This window comes from Morone saxatilis, unplaced genomic scaffold, assembly GCF_004916995.1.
Source record: "Morone saxatilis isolate NCDOM2014 unplaced genomic scaffold, NCSU_SB_2.0 Contig15, whole genome shotgun sequence".
In the NCBI taxonomy this organism is placed as follows: domain Eukaryota; kingdom Metazoa; phylum Chordata; class Actinopteri; family Moronidae; genus Morone; species Morone saxatilis.
The window spans coordinates 11,655,324-11,676,455 of record NW_023339707.1 but is presented as its reverse complement, the minus strand read 5'-3'; the positions used below and the strand labels follow the sequence as shown (position 1 = coordinate 11,676,455).

The 21,132-nt window shown below is 39.5% G+C and overlaps 1 protein-coding gene across 2 annotated transcripts; it reads left to right on the top strand.

The window, feature by feature from the left end:
- The first annotated feature begins 5,178 nt into the window (after positions 1-5,178).
- On the top strand, positions 5,179-18,130 carry LOC118324278 (guanine nucleotide-binding protein G(i) subunit alpha-like). 2 transcript variants are annotated; one of them, XM_035656534.1, is made up of 8 exons: positions 5,179-6,012; positions 12,431-12,473; positions 12,986-13,127; positions 13,235-13,392; positions 15,101-15,226; positions 15,940-16,072; positions 16,982-17,135; positions 17,985-18,130. In XM_035656534.1, exons 1-8 carry the CDS (start codon positions 5,895-5,897, stop codon positions 18,113-18,115), a joined length of 1,005 nt encoding a protein of 334 aa, XP_035512427.1. In that variant the 5' UTR covers positions 5,179-5,894; the 3' UTR covers positions 18,116-18,130. The 2 variants fall into 2 exon arrangements, with proteins under 2 accessions (XP_035512427.1, XP_035512426.1); XM_035656533.1 differs by having other exon boundaries at positions 15,101-15,229; positions 15,943-16,072.
- Positions 18,131-21,132: the final 3,002 nt, after the last annotated feature.

The window sequence follows — 21,132 nt, the reverse complement described above, 5'->3', positions numbered from 1 at the left end:
CTGCCTCTAATGTACTATCTGCCATCTATAATCCAATAAATATACTTAGTTTTATTCATTTTTCTAAAATTTGTTGAATTAATATATCTCTTGTTCATACTACAACAGTGCTTTTAAGCTAAAAATCCAGTGACCTGCAAACACAGTATCTTCTTTGAAGAATTTAAGTTATGTAGCTTTCATATTACCAACAACAGTCATGATGCTGCAGCATTACATGTTCCCAGAGCTTTACAGTATCAGGCTGTTTTCTGTGTGATGTTAGCAGATGGACACTAAACCCTTGTTGTGTCATGGGTCAGCGAAGTGACAAACATCATATAAACACAAAGAAGTGCTGAATCTCTTCAGGGGAAACAGTTTTCACAGTTAATGGAAAACTATAAGAGCCATTATTTTTTTTAAATGAAGACAGAAAAGTGTAGTTTTGATAAGCGTTCTTTTAAAGACGAATTCGATTTGTCATTAAAAGTTGGATTCTTCATCAGATGTTAGAATATATTGTACAGTATAAAGTCAATCATGACCCAACATCACAATTACATATATCATCACAAATACTGTACTTCCATCTGCATTTTCCTCCTCTGGAATCTAGTTCATCTCCAACAAACTTGAGGAGGAGGTAAAATTAAAGGTTGTCGGTTACTGCTGTTGCCAGTTTGTTTAGAGAGTAATGAATCTTGTTGCATTAAAGTGTATTTATGCCACTTGAACATCTCCTCATACCACCAGGTAATGAATGCAAAAAAAAAGTTCTCCTCATAGAAAGGAGTGAATATTCAGAGCCATTAAGTAAATTATCTTTCTGTTTGAAATATTCATTGTGTTGAAAAGGATCATTTTACAGCTGGTGCTGCTGGTGGTATTTATAATAAACAGGCTGACACCAGTATATTTTTAACCATTTTCCAGGAACATTATTATCATGTTTATCTGTTCTTAGTCTTGTGATTATCACCTCCTCACCAAAATCATCTCACATTGGTAGACTCGTGATTTCACCCCCTTCCACTCAAAGAAAAACATTGTGACTGCTTTAATTTGTATGACAGTGATGGTGTTCAGGATTTCAGCTTTGGAAAAACATCAGCACATTAAAACTGTCAGCTTGTTGAGATAAGGCTCGATGTGGATGGATTCAGGCATCGCGACCAGTCCCCATTACCCTGAGATGTCTGTGCTGTTTACAGGTAAACACAGCAGTGAGTGCTCTCGTGTTTGTGCTATAAACAACCAGGCTTGTTGTGGCTACACAGCACACAGGTGAGACAATGCTTACACATGGCAAGCTTTGCCTTTGGCCTCATTTAGCAACAAATGGCAGACACTGGTGATACTTTCTCTGATCTCAGGTGGAATACAGTTTGCACAAGTCACACAAGCAGTGACAAATGTTCCAAAGAAAATTACAAGGCACAAATCTCTTACTAAACACTTTTTTCTGGTCTCTTTTTATACTTGCTCTCTTGGACTGCCTCATACCGGACTGGCGTGATCACAAGACACTCAACACAAGGCGCACAGGGGAGGGTCATATTTTGCTGGGAGTCAGAACAAAAAAAGGTCCTTTTGTCAGGGGGGGAGACATAATGTTCTTAATTTCCTTGCGATATGACTTTGTTGCTGACTGTTTTTTTAGATGGGTTGTCATGTCATCTTGTTTTAAAATGTTTCTTTGGAGTCAAAAGATGGTGCAGTAATGTGAGGCCCAAATTTAGTTAAGACATGAAGTAAAAAACACGAATATCACTGCCACGATCCTCAATGTTTTTCAATTTAGTTTTATTAGTAAGATTAGAAACTACAAAATACAATATTATAAGTATCATTAAAATCTGATTTAATGTAAAAACAAACTTTATTGATTACACCAGTGTACAGGAACAAGGGTTTAATCTCTTTAGATAATCTGAGATCTTTCCTCATTGATCATTATTGATCATCTCCTCTTTAGTGCACGATGCTGTAATAAACTCAGTGATATTTCGCACAGTCTACAAAGCCCCTCACGTTGAGTGTACATCAACCCACCATTCAATCAACTGGATTTCCGTTACCGTAGCAGCAGAATTGCCCCCCTGACCATTCAGATTAAATGCTTTAAACTCTATTTCTGCCACCATCTTTTGATCACAAGGACGGAGAAATAAGCTGTTCAGAAGGTGAACGGCAGAAAATATTCACAACCTGATAGCCACAGTTTGGTCGATATGTTCGTTTTTCTCTCTGTATCCTTTTTTTTTTGTACCTGAGCTGAAAAGACCGTTTGGATTTTTCCTTATTAGAGTTTCTTTTTCCCTTGTTAAGATTTCCTGTGTACTGGTTGCCCATCAGTTGAAATGATTAAAGACACAGCAAGAATATTAACTTGAGTCTTGTGGTTGTTGATTGACTGAGACAATTTTAGATCAATAACCGCATCTATCACATGATCAATCCTGTCAGTCATCTCTTTCTCTCGTGCCTCCTCCTCCTGTGTGTGTGTGTGTGTCTGTGGTGCAGGTGGGGGGTGCAGCGTCACAGAGGTGAAATTAAGCACTAAGGACAGGATGAAAGAGGAGTGACATTTGGAAGAAGGCAGTATGCTGAGGCTGAGAGTTAGTGGGGGGACGTTGTGAACAACACTGTAATGTTCGATAACCGAAACACTGAGAAATCTGAAAAATCTTAAATATAGTAATGAATAAAACAGAAGTATATAAGTACAATTATATGTATTTATACTTCTGTTTTAATATTTTATTATAACAGTTGAGATAATAGAAGGTGTATAACACTATTTATATATAGATTGTGTAAATTAATATCAGAAAGACCCCCTTATTCCTTTGAATACACACTATTTCTAGGTTATAATGCACATTGTTGGAAGTAAAAAAAAATCACACATCAGCAGCACTCATGCTCTATTTTCTGATAACCCTAATTTACCCGCTCCTGTGCTGCTCCCCATCGGACAGACTGACTCATAGCTTTCATGTTGAGCCGTGGAGGGCGCCTCCTGCAGTGCACAGAAACAGTTCAAACAGTCTGACCTTTGTGACTGGCTGCAACACACCCAGTGAGAGTGCTCAAGGACAGATGCCACCACCGTGTCACTGTGGAGGGCGACCGGGTGCACAGCGCAGTCATTTTGCGGATGAATCGGGTGTGTTTCAACACAAAGTTAAGAGATCATTAATGTACTTGAAGATAAACTGTAAAATGGTTCCCAAAGTAAGGTCTTAAAAGTTAGAATTTTTAAGATAATTTAATTAGTCTATTAATTAATGAGCCAATTACTATTACCAATAATATACCAATTAGAATTAAATTTCTAGATATTACGTTTTTTATTTACTAATTCTTAATAGATCAGTTACAAGCCATTCACAAGAACAAAGATCGCTTTTGTTGCTGTTAATTCTTTCTACTACAGCTGATTAGGAAGTTGTTGGTTGTATGATTTATGGCTGCATTCACACTGCGAGCCTTAACAATTAGATCTGATTGTTTTTGTTTGGCTGTTCACATTATTTGTTAAAAATCTGATTCCAGAGTGAACAGGTCCCAGTCCTGAACTGCAAAGGTACAATAATATGTAATATAATGTCACACAGCAAGGTATCATGCGGAAGGAAACATGGAGGCCACTGAAGACAACATGCGTGGTTTGATGTACAGTGGATGGCAGCAAATTCATAAGCAGACATTAACGAGGACACATTTTCAATTATGGCTTTCTGTGCAGCAATGGTTGCTACTTCTGTTAGGAGGTGTGTGTGTGACAGCAGCGTAAGAGCAAATACAGACCAGTTACAGTTCGAAGAAGTGTCACCCCAAATACCCCAAAGGTACACCTCACTGTCCCTCCACCGTCATACCAACTGTCTTACATGTATGTATTCTCTGAGTGACTCCCGCCAGTGCAGGATTGTGATGAACGTTGACCCACAGTTGTAGGGCCGTTATTTTTTCCAATAATGAATTTGTTTGAATGAATTTGAAAAAATTATCTCAAAACACACATATTATAACTGTTTGACACCACATGGGAAAGACTAAAGGTTAAAGACATTCACTCTTACCACACCAACTATACTTACTTACTATATCTTTGCATAAAAATCTTACTTACTTATCAGCGAAGGTGTTTTTTATGAGCTTCTGGCAACTGGCCTGCTGACACCAAGTGCCAAATAGTAGCAGTCAGATGAGTCTGTACACTTGTGGCAAGCTAATGTTAGCAAGCGGGTCCACAAATTTGTTGAGTTAAACAACTTTGTACAAAGTCAGCAGAAGCACATTGCCTCTCAGATGCTTTGGTGTCTGTCTGCTCAGGACAGCTTTTCTCCATGCTTTGCTCCGTATTATTGTTGTAGTAACAACATAAAATTTTTTAGTTTAGTGTACTGAAAGGTCAATAGGACCATAGGTCAACCTGATAGGGGAGCGCCCTCTGCTGGATTACAAGGCAAACTGCTTCAAACTGATCACATTGCATTGAGTTGCAAAAACTCAGACCTGTATCTGATCTGGACCACATAACAGAGTAGAAAAGATCAGATCAATGTGATTTGTGCTGTTCACCAACACAAAAACAGATCTGAGTCACATGACAATCTGATTCAGCCCGCTGTTGCCAGCAGTGTGAATGTGGTCTATATCTGTATTATCTCTGGTTGCAAATGTCATGTAGCATCAACCAGGAAGCTGCATTAACTGCACTAATATACTGGAGTACATAAACATGATCGGTGGTGGTGTACAATGTTGAAGGAGGATTGAAACACAGTGACATCAAAGCCAATGTGGAGAGAGAAAATGATGTTAGGAAAGGTTCTTGTAATAATAACATGATGTTAAATGATGTTACCCATCATTTAACTCACAGAAGATTTCACACTCTAAATTCAGACACATGAAACCCTTTTATCTGCTCTTTTGTGTTCTTGATTTTGTTAATATTTCTGCCTGTTTGCGTTAAGATTTTTAAAAACTAGGTTGTAATCAGGCAAACTTGAAGGAAAACAGGTTTAAAATCACGCCATAATAAACCTGTTGAGTGGATGATTGTGTCGTGTGTTGTTTAGTCTCAGACTGAACCTGCAGTTCAGCTGTACGTCCACTGGCGGCGCTCTAATATCACACAAAGCTCCTGCCCCTCTCTGCTGACTGAGAATCGATGTGGAGAAAACGCGCACCTGAGTCTTCAGCTGGTTTTAAACCACAAAGTCCCTCAGTCCACTGAGACTAGTGAGGAATACACCGATTTGTGTCCGACTTTGAGAGATAATTAGGCCACACAGACAGGATTCACACATCTGGTAGTTTGGAAGAGACTACATTTCCCATCAGCCGTCTGGGGCGCATCAATTTTCCTTTTTCAGTACCGTTTTCTTGGTTTGCAGCTGGATCATCTGGATGAACGCGCGACTGCGCAGCAGCATTAGTCTTATGGGGAAGATCCAGTGATTTTATTATTGCGATTTTTTCCTTCAAAAAGCTGGATTATTTCTTTTTTCTGACAACTTTCTACATGAAGTAACCTATTTTGTTTTCTTCTTTTCTAATTTCTACGTTTTTCTGTGATTTTAAACTAAGGATAAGTTGGATAAAACGATTTTAAATCATCTGCTTTGGGGAGAGTTTCGCTTAAAATCCCGTATTTAATCATCTGGACAGACAGGAGTGTGTGGACTGAAGCTGAGAGCTCTGCACAAGACTGGTTGTAGTCGGACAGACGAGCCTCCGGTGCCAACGCCTTTCCCTCTCTCTCTCTCTCCGCTTCTCCCCGGCTGAGAAACTTCAGCTCACACCGCCTCAAGGGCTGTTTGACGGCGATCCCCGTCGACTCATGACCTGCTGAAAACCCACAGTCCGACTCTAAAGTAGTTCATCACAGAGGGAAAATGGGGTGCACGATCAGCGCCGAGGACAAGGCAGCAGTGGAGAGGAGTAAAATGATTGATAAAAACCTGCGGGAGGACAGAGAGAAATCCTCCAGAGAAGTGAAACTGCTTCTGCTCGGTATGAACTGTGTTTCTGGCTTCTTTTTATGCGTGAGATCACTTTTAATCATCATCAATCTTTTGGCTACTTGTCATGTTCACTAAAGTGTATCTGAGGGCCAAACACTCCTCTTCCTTTTGCTGGTTTAATGCAGCTGTGGCTCATCATTTCTGCACTGACACAACTTGTAGAAGTAAACCAGATGTTAGTGATATATCATGTATGGTGGGTGTGGGTGTGCTGGTGGTGGGAGGGGGAGGGGGCGTATACTTGTTGAAAGGCAGGGAGTACGTGCTCAGAGGAGACTAAGTGTTGACACTTGTTACAAAACACGTTGTAACTCGTGCAGGCCTTTGCATGCAGGTTTTGGAGCTGGCCAGTATAATCGCCATTGTGGTGTTTTTAATCAAATTTAATTGTAATTGGTCCACATCATTTTGGTGTGTAAACTACTAAAACAAAGCAGCATCTGAGTCAAATGTATTATCACATGTTCAGTGTGAGGACTATCCTGTCAACCAGCTGCTGTATCTCTACATCGTTATTTATGCTACAGTCACACTGCAAGCCTCAGCGCTCATTCAGATGTGTTTTGATTATGTGTTGTGTGAACAGGTCGCAGTCATGAAGTGACCTGCATGAGGAAGGTTGCTCTAGGGTGACGTAAACAATCACATGACTTCTGATATGACAGTTCACACTGAGGTCCCATTGCAGAACAATCAGATCTGATCTGATCTGGTTTGGACCATATATGGAAGTGGCCAAATTAGAACTGAGAACATCAATGTGGTTAGTGCTGTTCACACTGTCATGAAAAATCTTTCAATTTGGTGAACTTGTGTCTGCAGTGTGAACACGGCCATAGTCTGATTTTTAGGGCAGCAGCTCATGATTACATTATTGTGATGATTGGTTTCTAGGTTAACATATTGACAGAAAATAACATTAGATCTGTTAGAGTTGTCTGTGACAAGTTCAAAGTTGAAGTTGACAGTTCAAAACTCAAAACATATTCTGTTTATCAACATATAACAAAGTAAAGCATAAAATAACTAAAATTAAGAAGCTAGAACTTGGTAACGTTGGCTTGAAAAATTACTAAAATGAGTAACTGATACATCAAAATCATTGCCAGTGAATTTCCAAGTAGGTTTAGAGAGGGAAATCAGCATAGATTTCCCCCCTCTGTCCCTTAAACTCCTTGTCACTCTTTTGCCACCCCATGATTATTTCTCTGGATCCGCCCCTGGATTTAGGCACCAAAAAATATGAGGTTAGGTTTAGGAAAAGATTGTGGTTTGGTCAAATTATCTCAGTTATCAATAAATGAATTGGTCTCAAGCGAGATTTCAGGTTATGGTGATTTTCGTTATTGTTCATCTTGCTCGGCTCTATATGTAGTCATTTAATTGAACTAGAATATGTTTGAGTTCATTTCAGTTAATTCAGTCTTGCTGGAACAAAAAAAAACTGCCTGACACCGGTGACTCCCAGGTTGGCCGCGCCTACACTAACTATGTACACCCATTATTTCACTCTCTCCTGCCTCCATTGAGCACTGGCTGTGTGTAACTGCACTGCCTGCTGGTATTTTACAGACACACTCAGTGGCACTGACACTGTGGGTGTGGACTGCACAGACGTGCCAGCAGGATTAAATGCCCCCAGACCAGCGGCACTCATCAATATTTCACTCTGTTCCCTCTAACAGGAAGTTAACTCTGAGTGTGAATGTCCCGTGTTATCTAACTCTACATCTCATTTTCTAGTAGCAAATGTGTTTGTGTATTCTCTATAGCAGTGGTCCCCAGCACTTTTAGTGTGAGACCCCCGGAAATTGTGCAAATGTTTTGACCCCTCATCACACATTACGACCATTGTATGGTCATTGGTGTGGTTTTCCTCCTCGGATTTGTCTCGTTTGAAGAACTTGTCGAGGCCTTGAGAAGTGAAACTATTCAGTATTTCACAAGAAAAACACAATTGAATCATGTGAATACCCCTCAGATTTGTCTTGAGAGCCCTTGTGGTGCCCCAACCTCCACGGGAACCACTGCTCTATATACAATATGTGTGATAAAACAATTCTGAAACAATATCATACCGCTTCAGAACTGTGTGCTCTTTGTGCGTAAGGCGACTATCCTGTTGCACTTTTGACGCCATCATAGCAGTTTATAATAAAACTAATAATAATAATAATGATAAAAATACTGACAAATACACTTCACATGTTATTTAAGCTTTAGAGTGGTCTATTTTGTCTGAATAACCACTATCAGAATTATCACATGCTGGCACACTTATACAAAAATGATTAGACACCATGTTCAATTTACTCGTTGCTAATAAATAATAGACCAAATTGAGAGGTCACTTTCTCAGGACAGTGACTTTATGCTGATGGACAAAAAGTCTAAATAATGCAAGACTTGTTCTCCAACATCTCCTTAGGGAAATATCCAGCTCAGGCTGCTAAATGCTTCAGTATTGACAGTGTACAGTTGGTTTTTAGAGCTTTTTCACTGAACACACCAGTCAGTCAAACGCTAGTTGAAGCTGGAAATGGTGCTGATGAGAGTGAACCAAAAACAGCTAAAGCAGAGCTGAAGTACACTAGAACACTTTGTAGAGCTGAGGGGAACTAGAGTTTGGTAGTAATTTTGTGATGATTTTAGCCATTGTTAATATAAAAAATATTGATAGGAGCAGATTTAACTGAGCTGCTTAAATAAATAAAAAAAACAGTAATTTCTTAACCACATGTCAGCTATAACTGCATTGAAACCACCATACAATGACACTCACACACTGTTGTAATGCAATGCTCTTGACGCCTTGGTTGAGACAATGCTTTTTTTTTGCATGAAATGTTTTGCAATTCATGTCAAAAGAAATATATAAAGAAGAAAAGCACAGACACCTCGACCATGTGTTATTCAAATGCTAAAGAGATAGTTTACTGACAAGAACCTTTCAGAGTTCCCCCTCTTCTTTTTTCCTGTAATGTGATCTCATGTAATCTGATTAGATATGTCTGAAGCATGGTACCAAAATAAATGAGAGTACCAAGTACCTGAATAAATGGGTGATACAGGTGGAGCTATTAAATTAGTCATTGAAATTATCACTACATTCATGCAACAGAACTTCCTCTAGACGTTGCAACATAATGCACTGCCGAAATATGACGTACAAAAGATTATGTCTCAACAAGTTGCGTCATATCTGTTTATCGTGAAAAATCTCCAACCCTCATGTTATTAAAAGGATCAGTCATGGTTGGCCAGGCAGACGAATTAATTAGCTGATTATGACCACTGGTGAGCAAAGATAGTAGAGGGACGAGTGCAAACTGTTAGGGAGGACCCTGATGTGACATTTTTAGAGGCGTTGAAGAGTCTTGTTGAAGAGTCATTCTTCCAGAGAAATCCCAATCAACTGATTCATGTCTCAGCAGTTGTCATTATAACAGGAACAACCTGAGTGCAAATCTCCAGATATTTGATACATTTTTTTATTTGTTTTTTTACTGCTTTTTTAATGTTTGTTTTCTGGATCACATTCCTGTTAATAGCATTATTCTCACAATGAGGTCAGCAGATTCCTCTCGACGTTTACTGTGATCTTCTTGTACCTTCATCTAGAAGATATGGCAAGAACAAAACCCAACCTTCCAACCCTTCCTACCATTTCATGTATACCCACAACTTTATCGTAGTGCTTTTCCTCTGTCTTACAGCCTGATTGCATTGGTTTGTTGTGAAGAAGAAAAGCTATTTTAGGTAGTTGAAGCCAGATTGTAATGACAGAAGTTAGACCTGAAATAGATTTCACATGAAGTCACATAGATGTTGTTGTTGGATCAGTTTGGGGAAGATACAGACCAGCAGCTAACTGATCTATGAGGATTAACTTGAGGCTGATACGTGAGGTGGTGCAACATTACAATGCAGTGCTAAAATCTCATTGTATGGAAACATTCATTTTTTTATGTTCTGACCGCAGAGCTGAAGGGGATGTGATTTTTCCAGGCAGTGCCCTCCACTCCCTGTCTGTACTGGAACAGGAGAGTTATAGGGGGAAAACAAAGAGTTCAACTGCTGTTCTTTATACAAAACCACAAAGCTCGAAGACCCTTCCAATGAAAATGGTTTCCTGTTTGACCACAAACAGTGATTCATAAAAAATCTGCAATTGAGATTCTTGTTAAATGAGGCCTGGTTTGGAGTCTGACTCCTGCATGGGTTTGGACAACTCTGTGAATGCCTGTGCAAAGTTGGTTTGTGAACTGGCAGAAAACCACGCTTGACTATCAGCCAAAAATGCCTTGAATGAGATAATTTGTGACTGACAGAACTGAGGAAAGGGATCAGCACAATTTGTCCTGTCTTGCTTGTCTGTGCTGAGTGGGGCGTGAATCGCTTATGCTGGTGACAGCTTAACCAAAGAATTCATGGATATATTTATGGTTGGCCGGCCATCTGAACATATCAGTGAACTGTAAGCCTCCTTGACAAAACTCATCTACTCAGGATTCCTAACTTGCAGCGGGAACATGCCTCGCCATCTTTTAGGGAAACAATACTAAGACAATGTATGTCCTTATTTTGTTTATTTTATTTAAGCGTCCTTGCATTGAGACTTGTTCCTGACTGTTTTAAAAGAGAAGCTGCTATCCATATTTCAAATTCCACTGCCTGAAAACTACTTCATCCTGCGGTTGCTGATAATTACTGCAGTTATATTGAGCAAAAGCTCCACTGCCACTATAAACTCACCCCAGATGTTTATCACTGGTTGGATGAGTTTGATATGTTTCATGTGCACATATGTTTTCATCCCTCTTTTAGTTAAACTCTGGCTATGAAATATTTCTGATTCTGCTGAGTCAGTGGGTGGCACATGGGGCAAAGCTCTGACTCTCCACCACTGAAACCTGCAGTCAGATCCCAGTGGCTTGGCCAGGCCTCCATCGATCTGTTAGGAGGACTAGATTTGGTACAGTGAAACATTCATGTTGCCAATTTGTCCCTGAGGCCAACTATGGTACTGCAGTCCAAACCATAGCCATTATCAGTTTTTCAAACTGTTGATACTTCAAACAACAAACAAGGTTTTTAAACCATGAGGACTAAAAAGAATAGTACAACCTTTTGAGAGAGTTGAGAACATTGATTCTCTGGTCTTTATGCTAAGCTAAGATAAGCGGCTGCGGCTCTAGCCTCAAATTCCACAGTGGTATTGATCTTTTATGCAACAAATTAATAAACCTCGAAATCCGTTTCAATGGTTCATGCTGAAAAAGGCCACACAATGTGGAAGAAAACCAACACCACCATCACATTCACATCGCTGTTGTAGTGAGTACTCATGGTATGTGTGGCAGGCAGCTTCACAGAAGGGCTGGAGGAGAGTGTGAAACTCCTTGTTGTCTGCTTGTTGTAAAAAGAAACAAAAAACAACAAACGGCTGCCAACATCTGATCTGCTCCAGTATCAAAGATGCCTGTTTGATTCTGTTGAAGGGAAAGAAGACATTATGAGTCACTCTGACATTTGTCTCTCAGGGTTAAATATACCAAATAGAAAAAGAGCAGACTCTCTCATATTGAACAGCTGGGTTTGGGTCAGAGAAGAGTTGGTTTTTTGTGGGGCTTTAAATCGCAGACAGGCTCAATGTGGTGTTTTTATGGCACCTCTGCTTTCTAACGCCCAGCACAGCATGATATCTGGGATTGTCTCTCAAATGGAAAAACACTGGCTCAGCCAGAAGCATGACAACTGTTTCCTGTTTGGTGTAGAAATACTGTAAAGATTCCTCGTGTAAAATCCCTTCCCCCATCATTATTACAATGGCCTTTATTGTAATAGAGGCTCAGTGAGGCTTTGATATCAGTTGTGCCAGTCATTAGTTCATCATTTGTCACAGATTGACACTATTATATAAGCGCTCACTTCCTAAGGTGGAGCCCCAGCTCATCACAATACTCACTTCTCCCCATGATCCTCTAAAGCTCCAGGCTGTGGTATACACATTTTAGGGTATGCAGATGGTATCTGATCCCTACATTTGACACTGATGTCTGTGTTTTTCTGTGGCCAGTTACAAATATCTTGGTTCTTAAGGCAGAAGTAACCACTGACTGGTTAATCAGATAGTTCAGTAGTGTAGAATGTAAAGGAGTTCTTTATGACTGTATATATGCTCCCTCAGGCCCCACATAAATCAGAATCAGCCATCAGAATTTATCACAAGGCTGCTGTTTTATGGGTGTTTTGATGCAAACATACAGCATGATGCGTGATTATATGAGATTAGATTCGGTTTAGCCTTCGATGTGAGAGGGGTCTGAAACTGTGGAGGTGTTTTTGTGGCTGCCATCATTTGTGGTATGTATGCCCCTCTTTTAACTACTGTCCCTCTTTTTCAGGTGCTGGAGAATCTGGGAAAAGCACAATAGTAAAGCAGATGAAGTAAGTGACAGCTTGTAACACAGTTGTGATAATACTGATGCACATGACTTATTAAAGTCCTACGTCCAGTTGGAAACTTGACACTATTTTTGTGTTCCACTGATGAAAGACCATCCCACTACCTCACTGCCACTTTCAGCTTATTGTCAGAGGTTAATGGTGTGTGATTACAAACAGGGTTCATCTTTGTGGGAATACAGTGGAAGCAAAGCAGGAGCCCCATTTCACTGCACTCAGGCAGAGGAGGAAGCCCCCTTTTTGCAGAATGTGTTAAACAATGGCCTCAGAGGCCAGTCGTAGCCTGGCAGGACCTGAATAGAGTCCCCCAGTTCCCACATTAGGCGTGCTGCATGCTCACTGAAGCTCAAATTCCAGCCGTAATGACAGTATTGCATTAAGTTTTTCAAATTTGCAATTTGTTCCACATTTGCTTAAGCCATTGTTCACACTGTCAAACATTTATCTGGACTCTAAAAGCCTATTTGGATTTTATTTGTGTGTGTTTGTGTCAGAATCATTCATGAAGATGGTTACTCAGAAGAGGAGTGCAAGCAGTACAAAGTGGTGGTGTACAGCAACACCATCCAATCCATCATGGCCATCATCAGGGCAATGGGCCAGTTAAAGATAGATTTTGGGGATGCTGCACGGGCGGTAAGTTAACTACATTTAGTCTGCATTAATCATGACTTTTAAAGAGCCACATCCTCATTCATGATATGAATCACCACAATGATAGCAGTTATTGTCTTTATTGCTAGGACGATGCCCGCCAGCTGTTTGCCCTGGCGAGCTCAGCGGAGGAAGGGGTATTGCCAGCAGAGCTGGCCACCGTGATTCAGAGGCTGTGGAGAGATAGCGGAGTTCAGACATGCTTCGATCGATCTCGAGAGTATCAGCTCAACGACTCTGCTGCATAGTGAGGACTCACTTCTCTTCATACAGACCCCCACAGACTTAAGTACCAACTACATGCTTGTTAAATGAGTCGATTTACAGATACTTAGCTGCCTTAATCTCTAAATAGCAATCTGCAGAAAATGTCTTAACAAGTAATTTATCTGGTATTCAGCTGCAAAATATAGGTCATTGGCCACTCCTGTACATTGCCATGTTGGAGAAGTCAGGATTTCTAGTAAGATAATAGCATATTACTGAGAGACTTACTACAAACTGACTCACTTTAATTCTGAACTGATTCTCATGAAATTTGTTTTTACAAACATGGAGAAATTGAAACGATGAACTTGGTTGCTGGTGATTTGTTAAGTCGTAGATCCTTTCAAGGAAGCATCCCAGAATCTGCTCTCCACTTCTGCTCTTGACAATACGCAGCTGGTTGCGCTTCCGTCAAAAAACCAGCCGTCAAGGTAGCACAGATGCAGAACGAACCAGACGCTTTTTTCAAAATATAAAATAGATTCCGTTATGTAAACTTCTGATCATAAAAACATTTGTGTGTGGTAAACTAATATATTTTAAAAAGTTAAGTGTTCTGTTGGTTGACAAAACTTTCTTGCTTGTCATTTGATGAATTAAGCTGGGCCTTATGAAGACGTTTTATAGACCCAACAATCACTAATACGTGAACGTTAATCTGCAAACTTATTCATTAATGAAAAACAATCATTAGTTGCAGTTCCACCTGATTCTTTTTACTTGAAAATTTTCAATGAATCAAGTGTCATTTTAATACTCATGTATGTAATGTATTTGCACTTCCCAATGGAAGTGAAACTGCTCTGACGATTTAAAGTAAAGTTTGAAATTGCCTCATCCATCTTCAAGGTGTTACTCTTTAATAAGATATTTCTTGTGCTCTTGTCTTCCTCATTATAATAACTTTGACTAAGAGCAGTTTTCCTCCTACATGTCTCTAATATTTCCACTGAACGCAGAAAGAGGCAAGATGTGTCTTGTTCTTCGTGTCTTGTGTCAGCTTGTTGCACAGTTGATCACATTCCTGTAAAAGGAGAAACTGGAAACTGTCAGCCTAAGCTCTCCAGATATCACTTCATTTGTTCAAATTTCAGTTTATTGTGATTGTCCACCGCTCACTACGACTGTCTGATGAAGTTCAGTGAAAAATGCAAACATAGCAGTTTGAGCTAAATATAGTTCAGTCTTGTAGTAACAATCAGACATGGATAAAGCCCAAGGTTTTGTGTTTCTGCAGCGTTTATATCTCACTCGCTTTGAAGGAAAGTGACTCAGTGTGAAGGACACCTTCTTTGTTTTGAAAACAGCCGAGCTGTCGTGGCTCTTTATCCTCAGTACGAGACAAGAGGAACCAGTGGAGTTAGTCTGTTTTTACTCAGCCCACAAGGAGCCTGTGTTTATCATGTACCAAAATATGAGCCCATATTTAGTATCATACTGTGGAGTCCCCGGATGTCTGTCTGCAGAGCAAACCCTCCACTTCACCAGACATAAGTGTCCGAAATACCTGTATCTGTCAGGAAGGCTTAGTTTTTACCAAAGGGTGTTAAAAGTGTGAAAAACAGGATTTTTTGGGGACATCTCTTTTATCAAAGACATTTTGGGAGCGGCCCATACTGTACATTTAAATTGTACTATGATGTGTTTGTCGGCTCTGTGATCATCTTCATATGTTTTCTGTCTGTCAGCTACCTGAATGACTTGGACAGGATCTGTCAGCCGAACTACGTCCCGACTCAGCAGGATGTGCTGCGTACACATATAAAGACCACCGGCATCGTGGAAACTCACTTCACCTTCAATGATCTCTACTTCAAGACTGGTTCAGTTTATTGTGTTGGTGAGCATTTGGATGTCCTCATTATGAAACTTAATACAGTGTTTTCCAACCTGAGTGTCTCAACTCTTATAACAGCTGCAAGATTATTACGAGGGCAGGAAATGATTACTTACTAGTCCAACAGCAAGAAGGCCAGCTCTTCTCTGGCGGCCTCTTGCTTGTCACTCTCTCCTTTTTTTCTCTCCTCTCCTCTTCTGGTCCAGACACACAGCATCTAAATGCACCAGACCACTGAACACTCTGGTTTCGATCTCCCGCTTTCAGCATGGCATCCGGCCAACAAACTTCTACATATTAACTAAATCTTGATTGCAAAGACTTTTACAGAGGCAGGTCATATCAAGCTGCATGTACAACTTTGTTCAGACTGTTTCCTACATCCATAGCCATGTAGGTTTATTCTCCAGTTTGTGAGCACATTTTGTCTTTGTTCATCACAGGTTCTATTTTTTTACTAATGTGTCTGTATTTGGCTTAATCTGAGCTCTGTAAGTTGCCTCATGTTGCTATGAGAAGTGCTGATTTTTCTCTCTACTTGAATTTACTGCCAGGTAAGATTTTGGGCCCCATAAAAAATATCACATTAGGGCCTACTGCCACAGCCCTCCTCCAACCCTGCTGTAACCACACCCCCATAACAAAATCGACCCATTCAGAGCTTTAAATAATGTGTGTATAATGTGTCTGCAGGATTTTTGATGTTGGGAGTTCCCGGAAGCGGAATTTAAATTGGGTCTTATCTTTTGAGGGACTCACAAGTATAATTTTCTGTGTAGCGCTCAGTGACTACGACCACGTCTTGGTTGCAGATGGAGAGATGGCAAGTAATGGATAAACTATGGTTTAGGTTCACTATTTATATCTTAACATATATTTGATGTACTCGATTTTATGTTTTCTATGGACAAAAATTGAGATAGGCCTGATAGATTTATCATAGTTAGAAGAGGACCGTTATACTAACAATGTTAACGATGGCTCAGTTCTGTTCAATTGTCCCAGTGAGCAACAACAGTGTGACAGAGAACCAGCTTTTATAGCTTGTAAGAACTGGCAATGACACAACAGCACCTTTCCTTTTGAATTCAGCCACCCACAAGTCGTGTAAAACATGTTTTTATTACCAGCTGCGACAGTGTTGGCTGGTAATGTTCATGTTCAAGATGTTTATTGTCTGTAATATTATAATGGTTTTCACCTTGTGAGTCTGTGTGTCATCATGGTAAGATGTGGTCCTGGAGACACAGATACTGTAGCGGGAACTACCACAGAACCATTTCTAAGTACTTTGTCAGGTGTACACGTCTGTCTGTGGACAGATTTTGTCAAAGCCATGTCGTCACAACCTTCTAGTTATGAAACTGTACAGGTGTGTAGTTGAGTTGAGTTGTAGTAAATGAAGACCAGGAGGGTGTGGTCCGACCCATGAGTATCCCTACTGAGTACCAACATGGTGCTATAATAATGACCACCTAGTGTTGGGGTCATCAATCAGAACGCCAACATGTTGACAGGCGTCACAGCTGGTGTAATCCCATTATAAAAGGTTTCTAGTTAGTCTGTATCATTTACGATGGTATTGTGGTATTTTACTTACCTGCCACAAAGAGCCTTGAACCCTGAAATCAAATCATTCATTTTATTAATTATACTTGCTCCTGCTATGACATGTTAAACTGTCTTCTGTGAAAAAATTCGAACCATGGGTCCACGTCTGCTCTTTCCTCAGAACCGGATGCAAGAGAGCATGAAGCTTTTCAACTCCATCTGCAACAACAAGTGGTTCACGCTCACCTTCATCATCGTCTTCCTCAACAAGAAGGATTTGTTTGAAGAGAAGATCAGCAGGAGTCCGCTCACTATCTGCTACCCCGAATACTCTGGTGAGACGAACCTGAACTTTATTGAGTTTTAATGTACAGATTGTGTAGTAGAGGGTTTTCACTTATCTTCTGTGATAACTGACTTCCTGGAAATGTGTGATCATGCTATTGATTGACCTAAACCCTTGAGGATACTGTACGGTTTAGTTTCTGCAGCAAAAGCCACTTTTGAGGTTGTGGTGTATGTTAAATAAGCTTTGAGTATAATATGTGTCTTTATAATGTGCGTGCTTGAACTAGTGACACTTTTACCAATCAGACAAAGGCTCTGTGTTTTACTGTGAACTGAAGCCTGAATACATTTTCTGTACAGCAGACTAACATATCTGCATTTTAACTTTAACTCTGAATTGACAGTTAACTCAGCTCATTCTAATGTCTGTGATGTATTTTGTCATATATTCAGTATATATCTGTCACAGTTAAATTGTTAAAGGGTTTTAACACAAATTTAACAACCACTTGCTTACAAAATGACTTTGAAAAATCATCAATAATTAGGAGTGCTCCTGTTTTTATTTCAAGTGCTTTGCTGACCATTTGACCCCCACTTTTTAATTAAAAACGAGCTTGAAGCACCGTGTGTCCCACAGTAGAATGAAGAAAACCTGCAAAACTATGAAACATTCTAAAGTAAGCCCCCAATAAGTGGTTCACTGGCAGTAAACAGAGAAAACGTCTTCTTCTGTTGTCAGTTTTTAGCAGTAGGAAACCTTTTTCTTGGTCACTGATTAATAGTATCTTTGTGTTGCTTTAGTGTGTTTAACCCATGTTGTTAATGAAAAGATAAGCTGAGCTGTTTATCCAGGATTAATCCATGTAACATCTTTCTATAACATTTTACTGTAGGAAGGAACTCGTACGAAGAGGCTGCAGCTTATATCCAGTCCCAGTTCGAAGACTTAAATACACAAAAGGACAGTAAGGAGATCTACACCCACTTGTGCCACAGACACCAAAAATGTGCAGTTTGTGTTTGATGCTGTCACCAATGTCATCATCGAGATCAACCTGAGGAAGAGCAAGCTCTGCTAAAGCATTAGGCCCTGCAGGTCAGCACATTCACCTGCACTATGGTTCATACACTGAAGACAGCATGGTGTTGTTGTCAAACCAACACATAAAGATCTTCTGAGATTTTGCTCATGTGATGACATTATCGGCCTGTTGTCCACTTTGGTCCAGAGAGTTAAATTCATTATCATTGGATGGATTGCAATGAAATTTGGCTAAGACACTCACTGCTGCCAGAGAATCAATCCTAATGGCTTTTATGTGCTAACATACTTATGATGGACTGAGCAGGTAGTCATCTGTGGAAAAAGTGCCAGCTAAAACCCCTCTGATGTCTCAGAACCAAAGAACCAAAACAGACTGTTTATCTTGTGTGTATCACATTGTATTTATTCAATATTTGCATTTGTTCTTGTTTTATTTGAATTTTAAGTTGCAATTAAACGTATTTTCACTTGTGGATGTGAGAATGCCGTTTCAAGTGAATAAAGTAAAAATAATTGTTTATTATAACATATGTGATTATTTAAGTCCTGACAGAAAGTGTCTGGCATTTAGACCCTAGAGGGAGATTTTTGTGATGGAGATGTGTCTGCCCTGTGCAACAGCACGACGAATTCCCCCATAGAGTCCAAACATTGGTGGTGGCTGATGGAGAGTGGAGAGGCACGTATAACAACAGCATGAATGTACTGAAGGCGAAAGGGATGAAGGATGAACGATGAAGGTGTGTCTCCGTGCTACAGGATAGATGAGAACAGCTTATATCACAATTTACAGCCCCAGATAATGACAGCAGGAAAATCATGTGAATGCAGGGTGGAACAAGAAATTAACTACAGGCCTAAATGCAAAAGAATATAGAATATAGTCTTTAGCTTTATAACTTATGTTGAGAAGCATTTTGCATGAGCAGTTTTGATGTATATAAATTAACCTTTTGGTTCTGGGATTAGAAAGAGTCCACAGGAGTTTAAATATGACTAACATTCAATCAGTGGAGGCCAATATAGATTATCCTGTTTTTCAAGGTAATTGTTTAATCGTATGGATATCAGTGAAGATATTTAAACACATTAAACATAAAAAGTGGAATAGTTAAGTCAAAGGCTGTGCTTGTGTTTTTTTGGCCGAAGCTGTCACATAATACTGAGGAAGTCTGTTGCTGTTATACAGTACACTGTAGTGGAGCACAGTTTGGGTCAGATCAGCCATTTCCTGGTAGAAAGCATTAACAGTTTTCATGTGTAGCTCTCTTTACATTTCTGCAGCTGTACTGGTTCATTTGAGTTGTTTTAGCTGCAAAGTTGTAATGTTAAAAGACTGAACAAACCAGATCTTACCACAGGCAACACCAATCAGATATTATTAACTGTGAAGATTAGAGGCCTAGTTTCACATAAACCATGCAGGGAAAGAGGTCATGCACATTAGAAACAGTATTTTGAGACTTCAGAGACATATATGCTTCAGCTGAGGTTTCATTGTGTTCCAGCTGCTGCTGCACACACACCACTGCTCATTAAATGTCCTTATTGTCCAAAATACATTTAAACTGTAATCAATCTTATCAATATGACCACATGAAGGGACAGATTATTAAGATTTTTGGAACATTTTTGAGCCTAAAATCCTCAATAGGTTCATTTTAGGCTGGCAATATTCTTTATTTTAATTTTGATCAACAAATCCCATTAAAGGTCCCGTGTGCTTGGCGGCTCTATAGGCAGATATGAGGCGAGGGTGTTGCAGTCAGTAACTACACCGCTACATGCCACTAAATCTCTCTAAAGTCATGTAGTTTTTAGCAAAGGTTTCTCACACAGGGGTAAAAAGTGTATTTTTGTATATTATTTTCAGTTGTGGATTAATATGTTTGTTGAGTATTTATGGATGCAGGACGATGTATGCAGGCTATAGTCGAAATAAACTACAGTTCATCATAATGAAGGAAAATGTCACCCACTGATGTGTTTTTCAACAATTGAGGTTTATGGCTCAGAGGAATAGTTGATGGTTTTGGTCTTTTTATGGGAATTTTAATTAATTTATAATTATCAACAGTCTCCTCTTCACCCATCCCCTACATTTTTCTGTTTTTATACTGTGTGCCTTTTCTTTATTTATAAATGTTATTTGTGCCTATTTGTGAGGGTAATACTGAATCTTTTCACAGTTAAAATATTGACTGACAAGTGGAAATACTAACACACAAAGTGGGGTTCTTACCAAGTGACACAGATCTGGTGGATTTTGCACTACTTTGGTGTGGAGTTTAAGCGCAATACCTAAAAACAAGCAGCTTTAAATACAGGAGCAAAAGAAGCTCTGCAGCTCACTATTGATCTGGTTCCTCTTGTCAGCTCAACACACTGATCACTCTTTTCCTTGCTTGCTCTAAAATCTCATGAATCTGTCCCTGCACAGTAAATCTGGACTTGCAAAATAATAACAGATTTAATTTGTTTTGCTCCCTCAATAGGTTTATTTTTAATGAACTTCCATACGCTGCCATTTCCCATCTGAGTAGAACAGGGAACTTATATAACAGCTGCATTGTCCTCACCAAGTAGCATCCGGAGGCCATTGTTCAGTGTTTCTCTAATTTAATATACATTATTCAGTGACTGACAATGTTGATTCTCCAGTAAAGAAATAGACACACAAGTGAAGATAATGCATCTTTATTTCATGCCGCTACATTTCATAAGAAAGGACATACTCAGTAGATTTGCATTCCCTTTTCACAATAAATTTTGCGTCATTCCTCTAATGTTTCCTTCTGTCTCGTATATTTCCATATAGATTTATCTTTCAAAATATATTGAATTATCTACTCTTATGTACAAAGTTCCTCTACCATGTTTGACCTTCTGAAATTTATTCGTCACATTAAAATGTTAAGTGAATGGAATACATTAACGCTATTTAGATAAGATACATGTACAATTTGGTTTGTAATCTGGATATACTGCAAGCACTG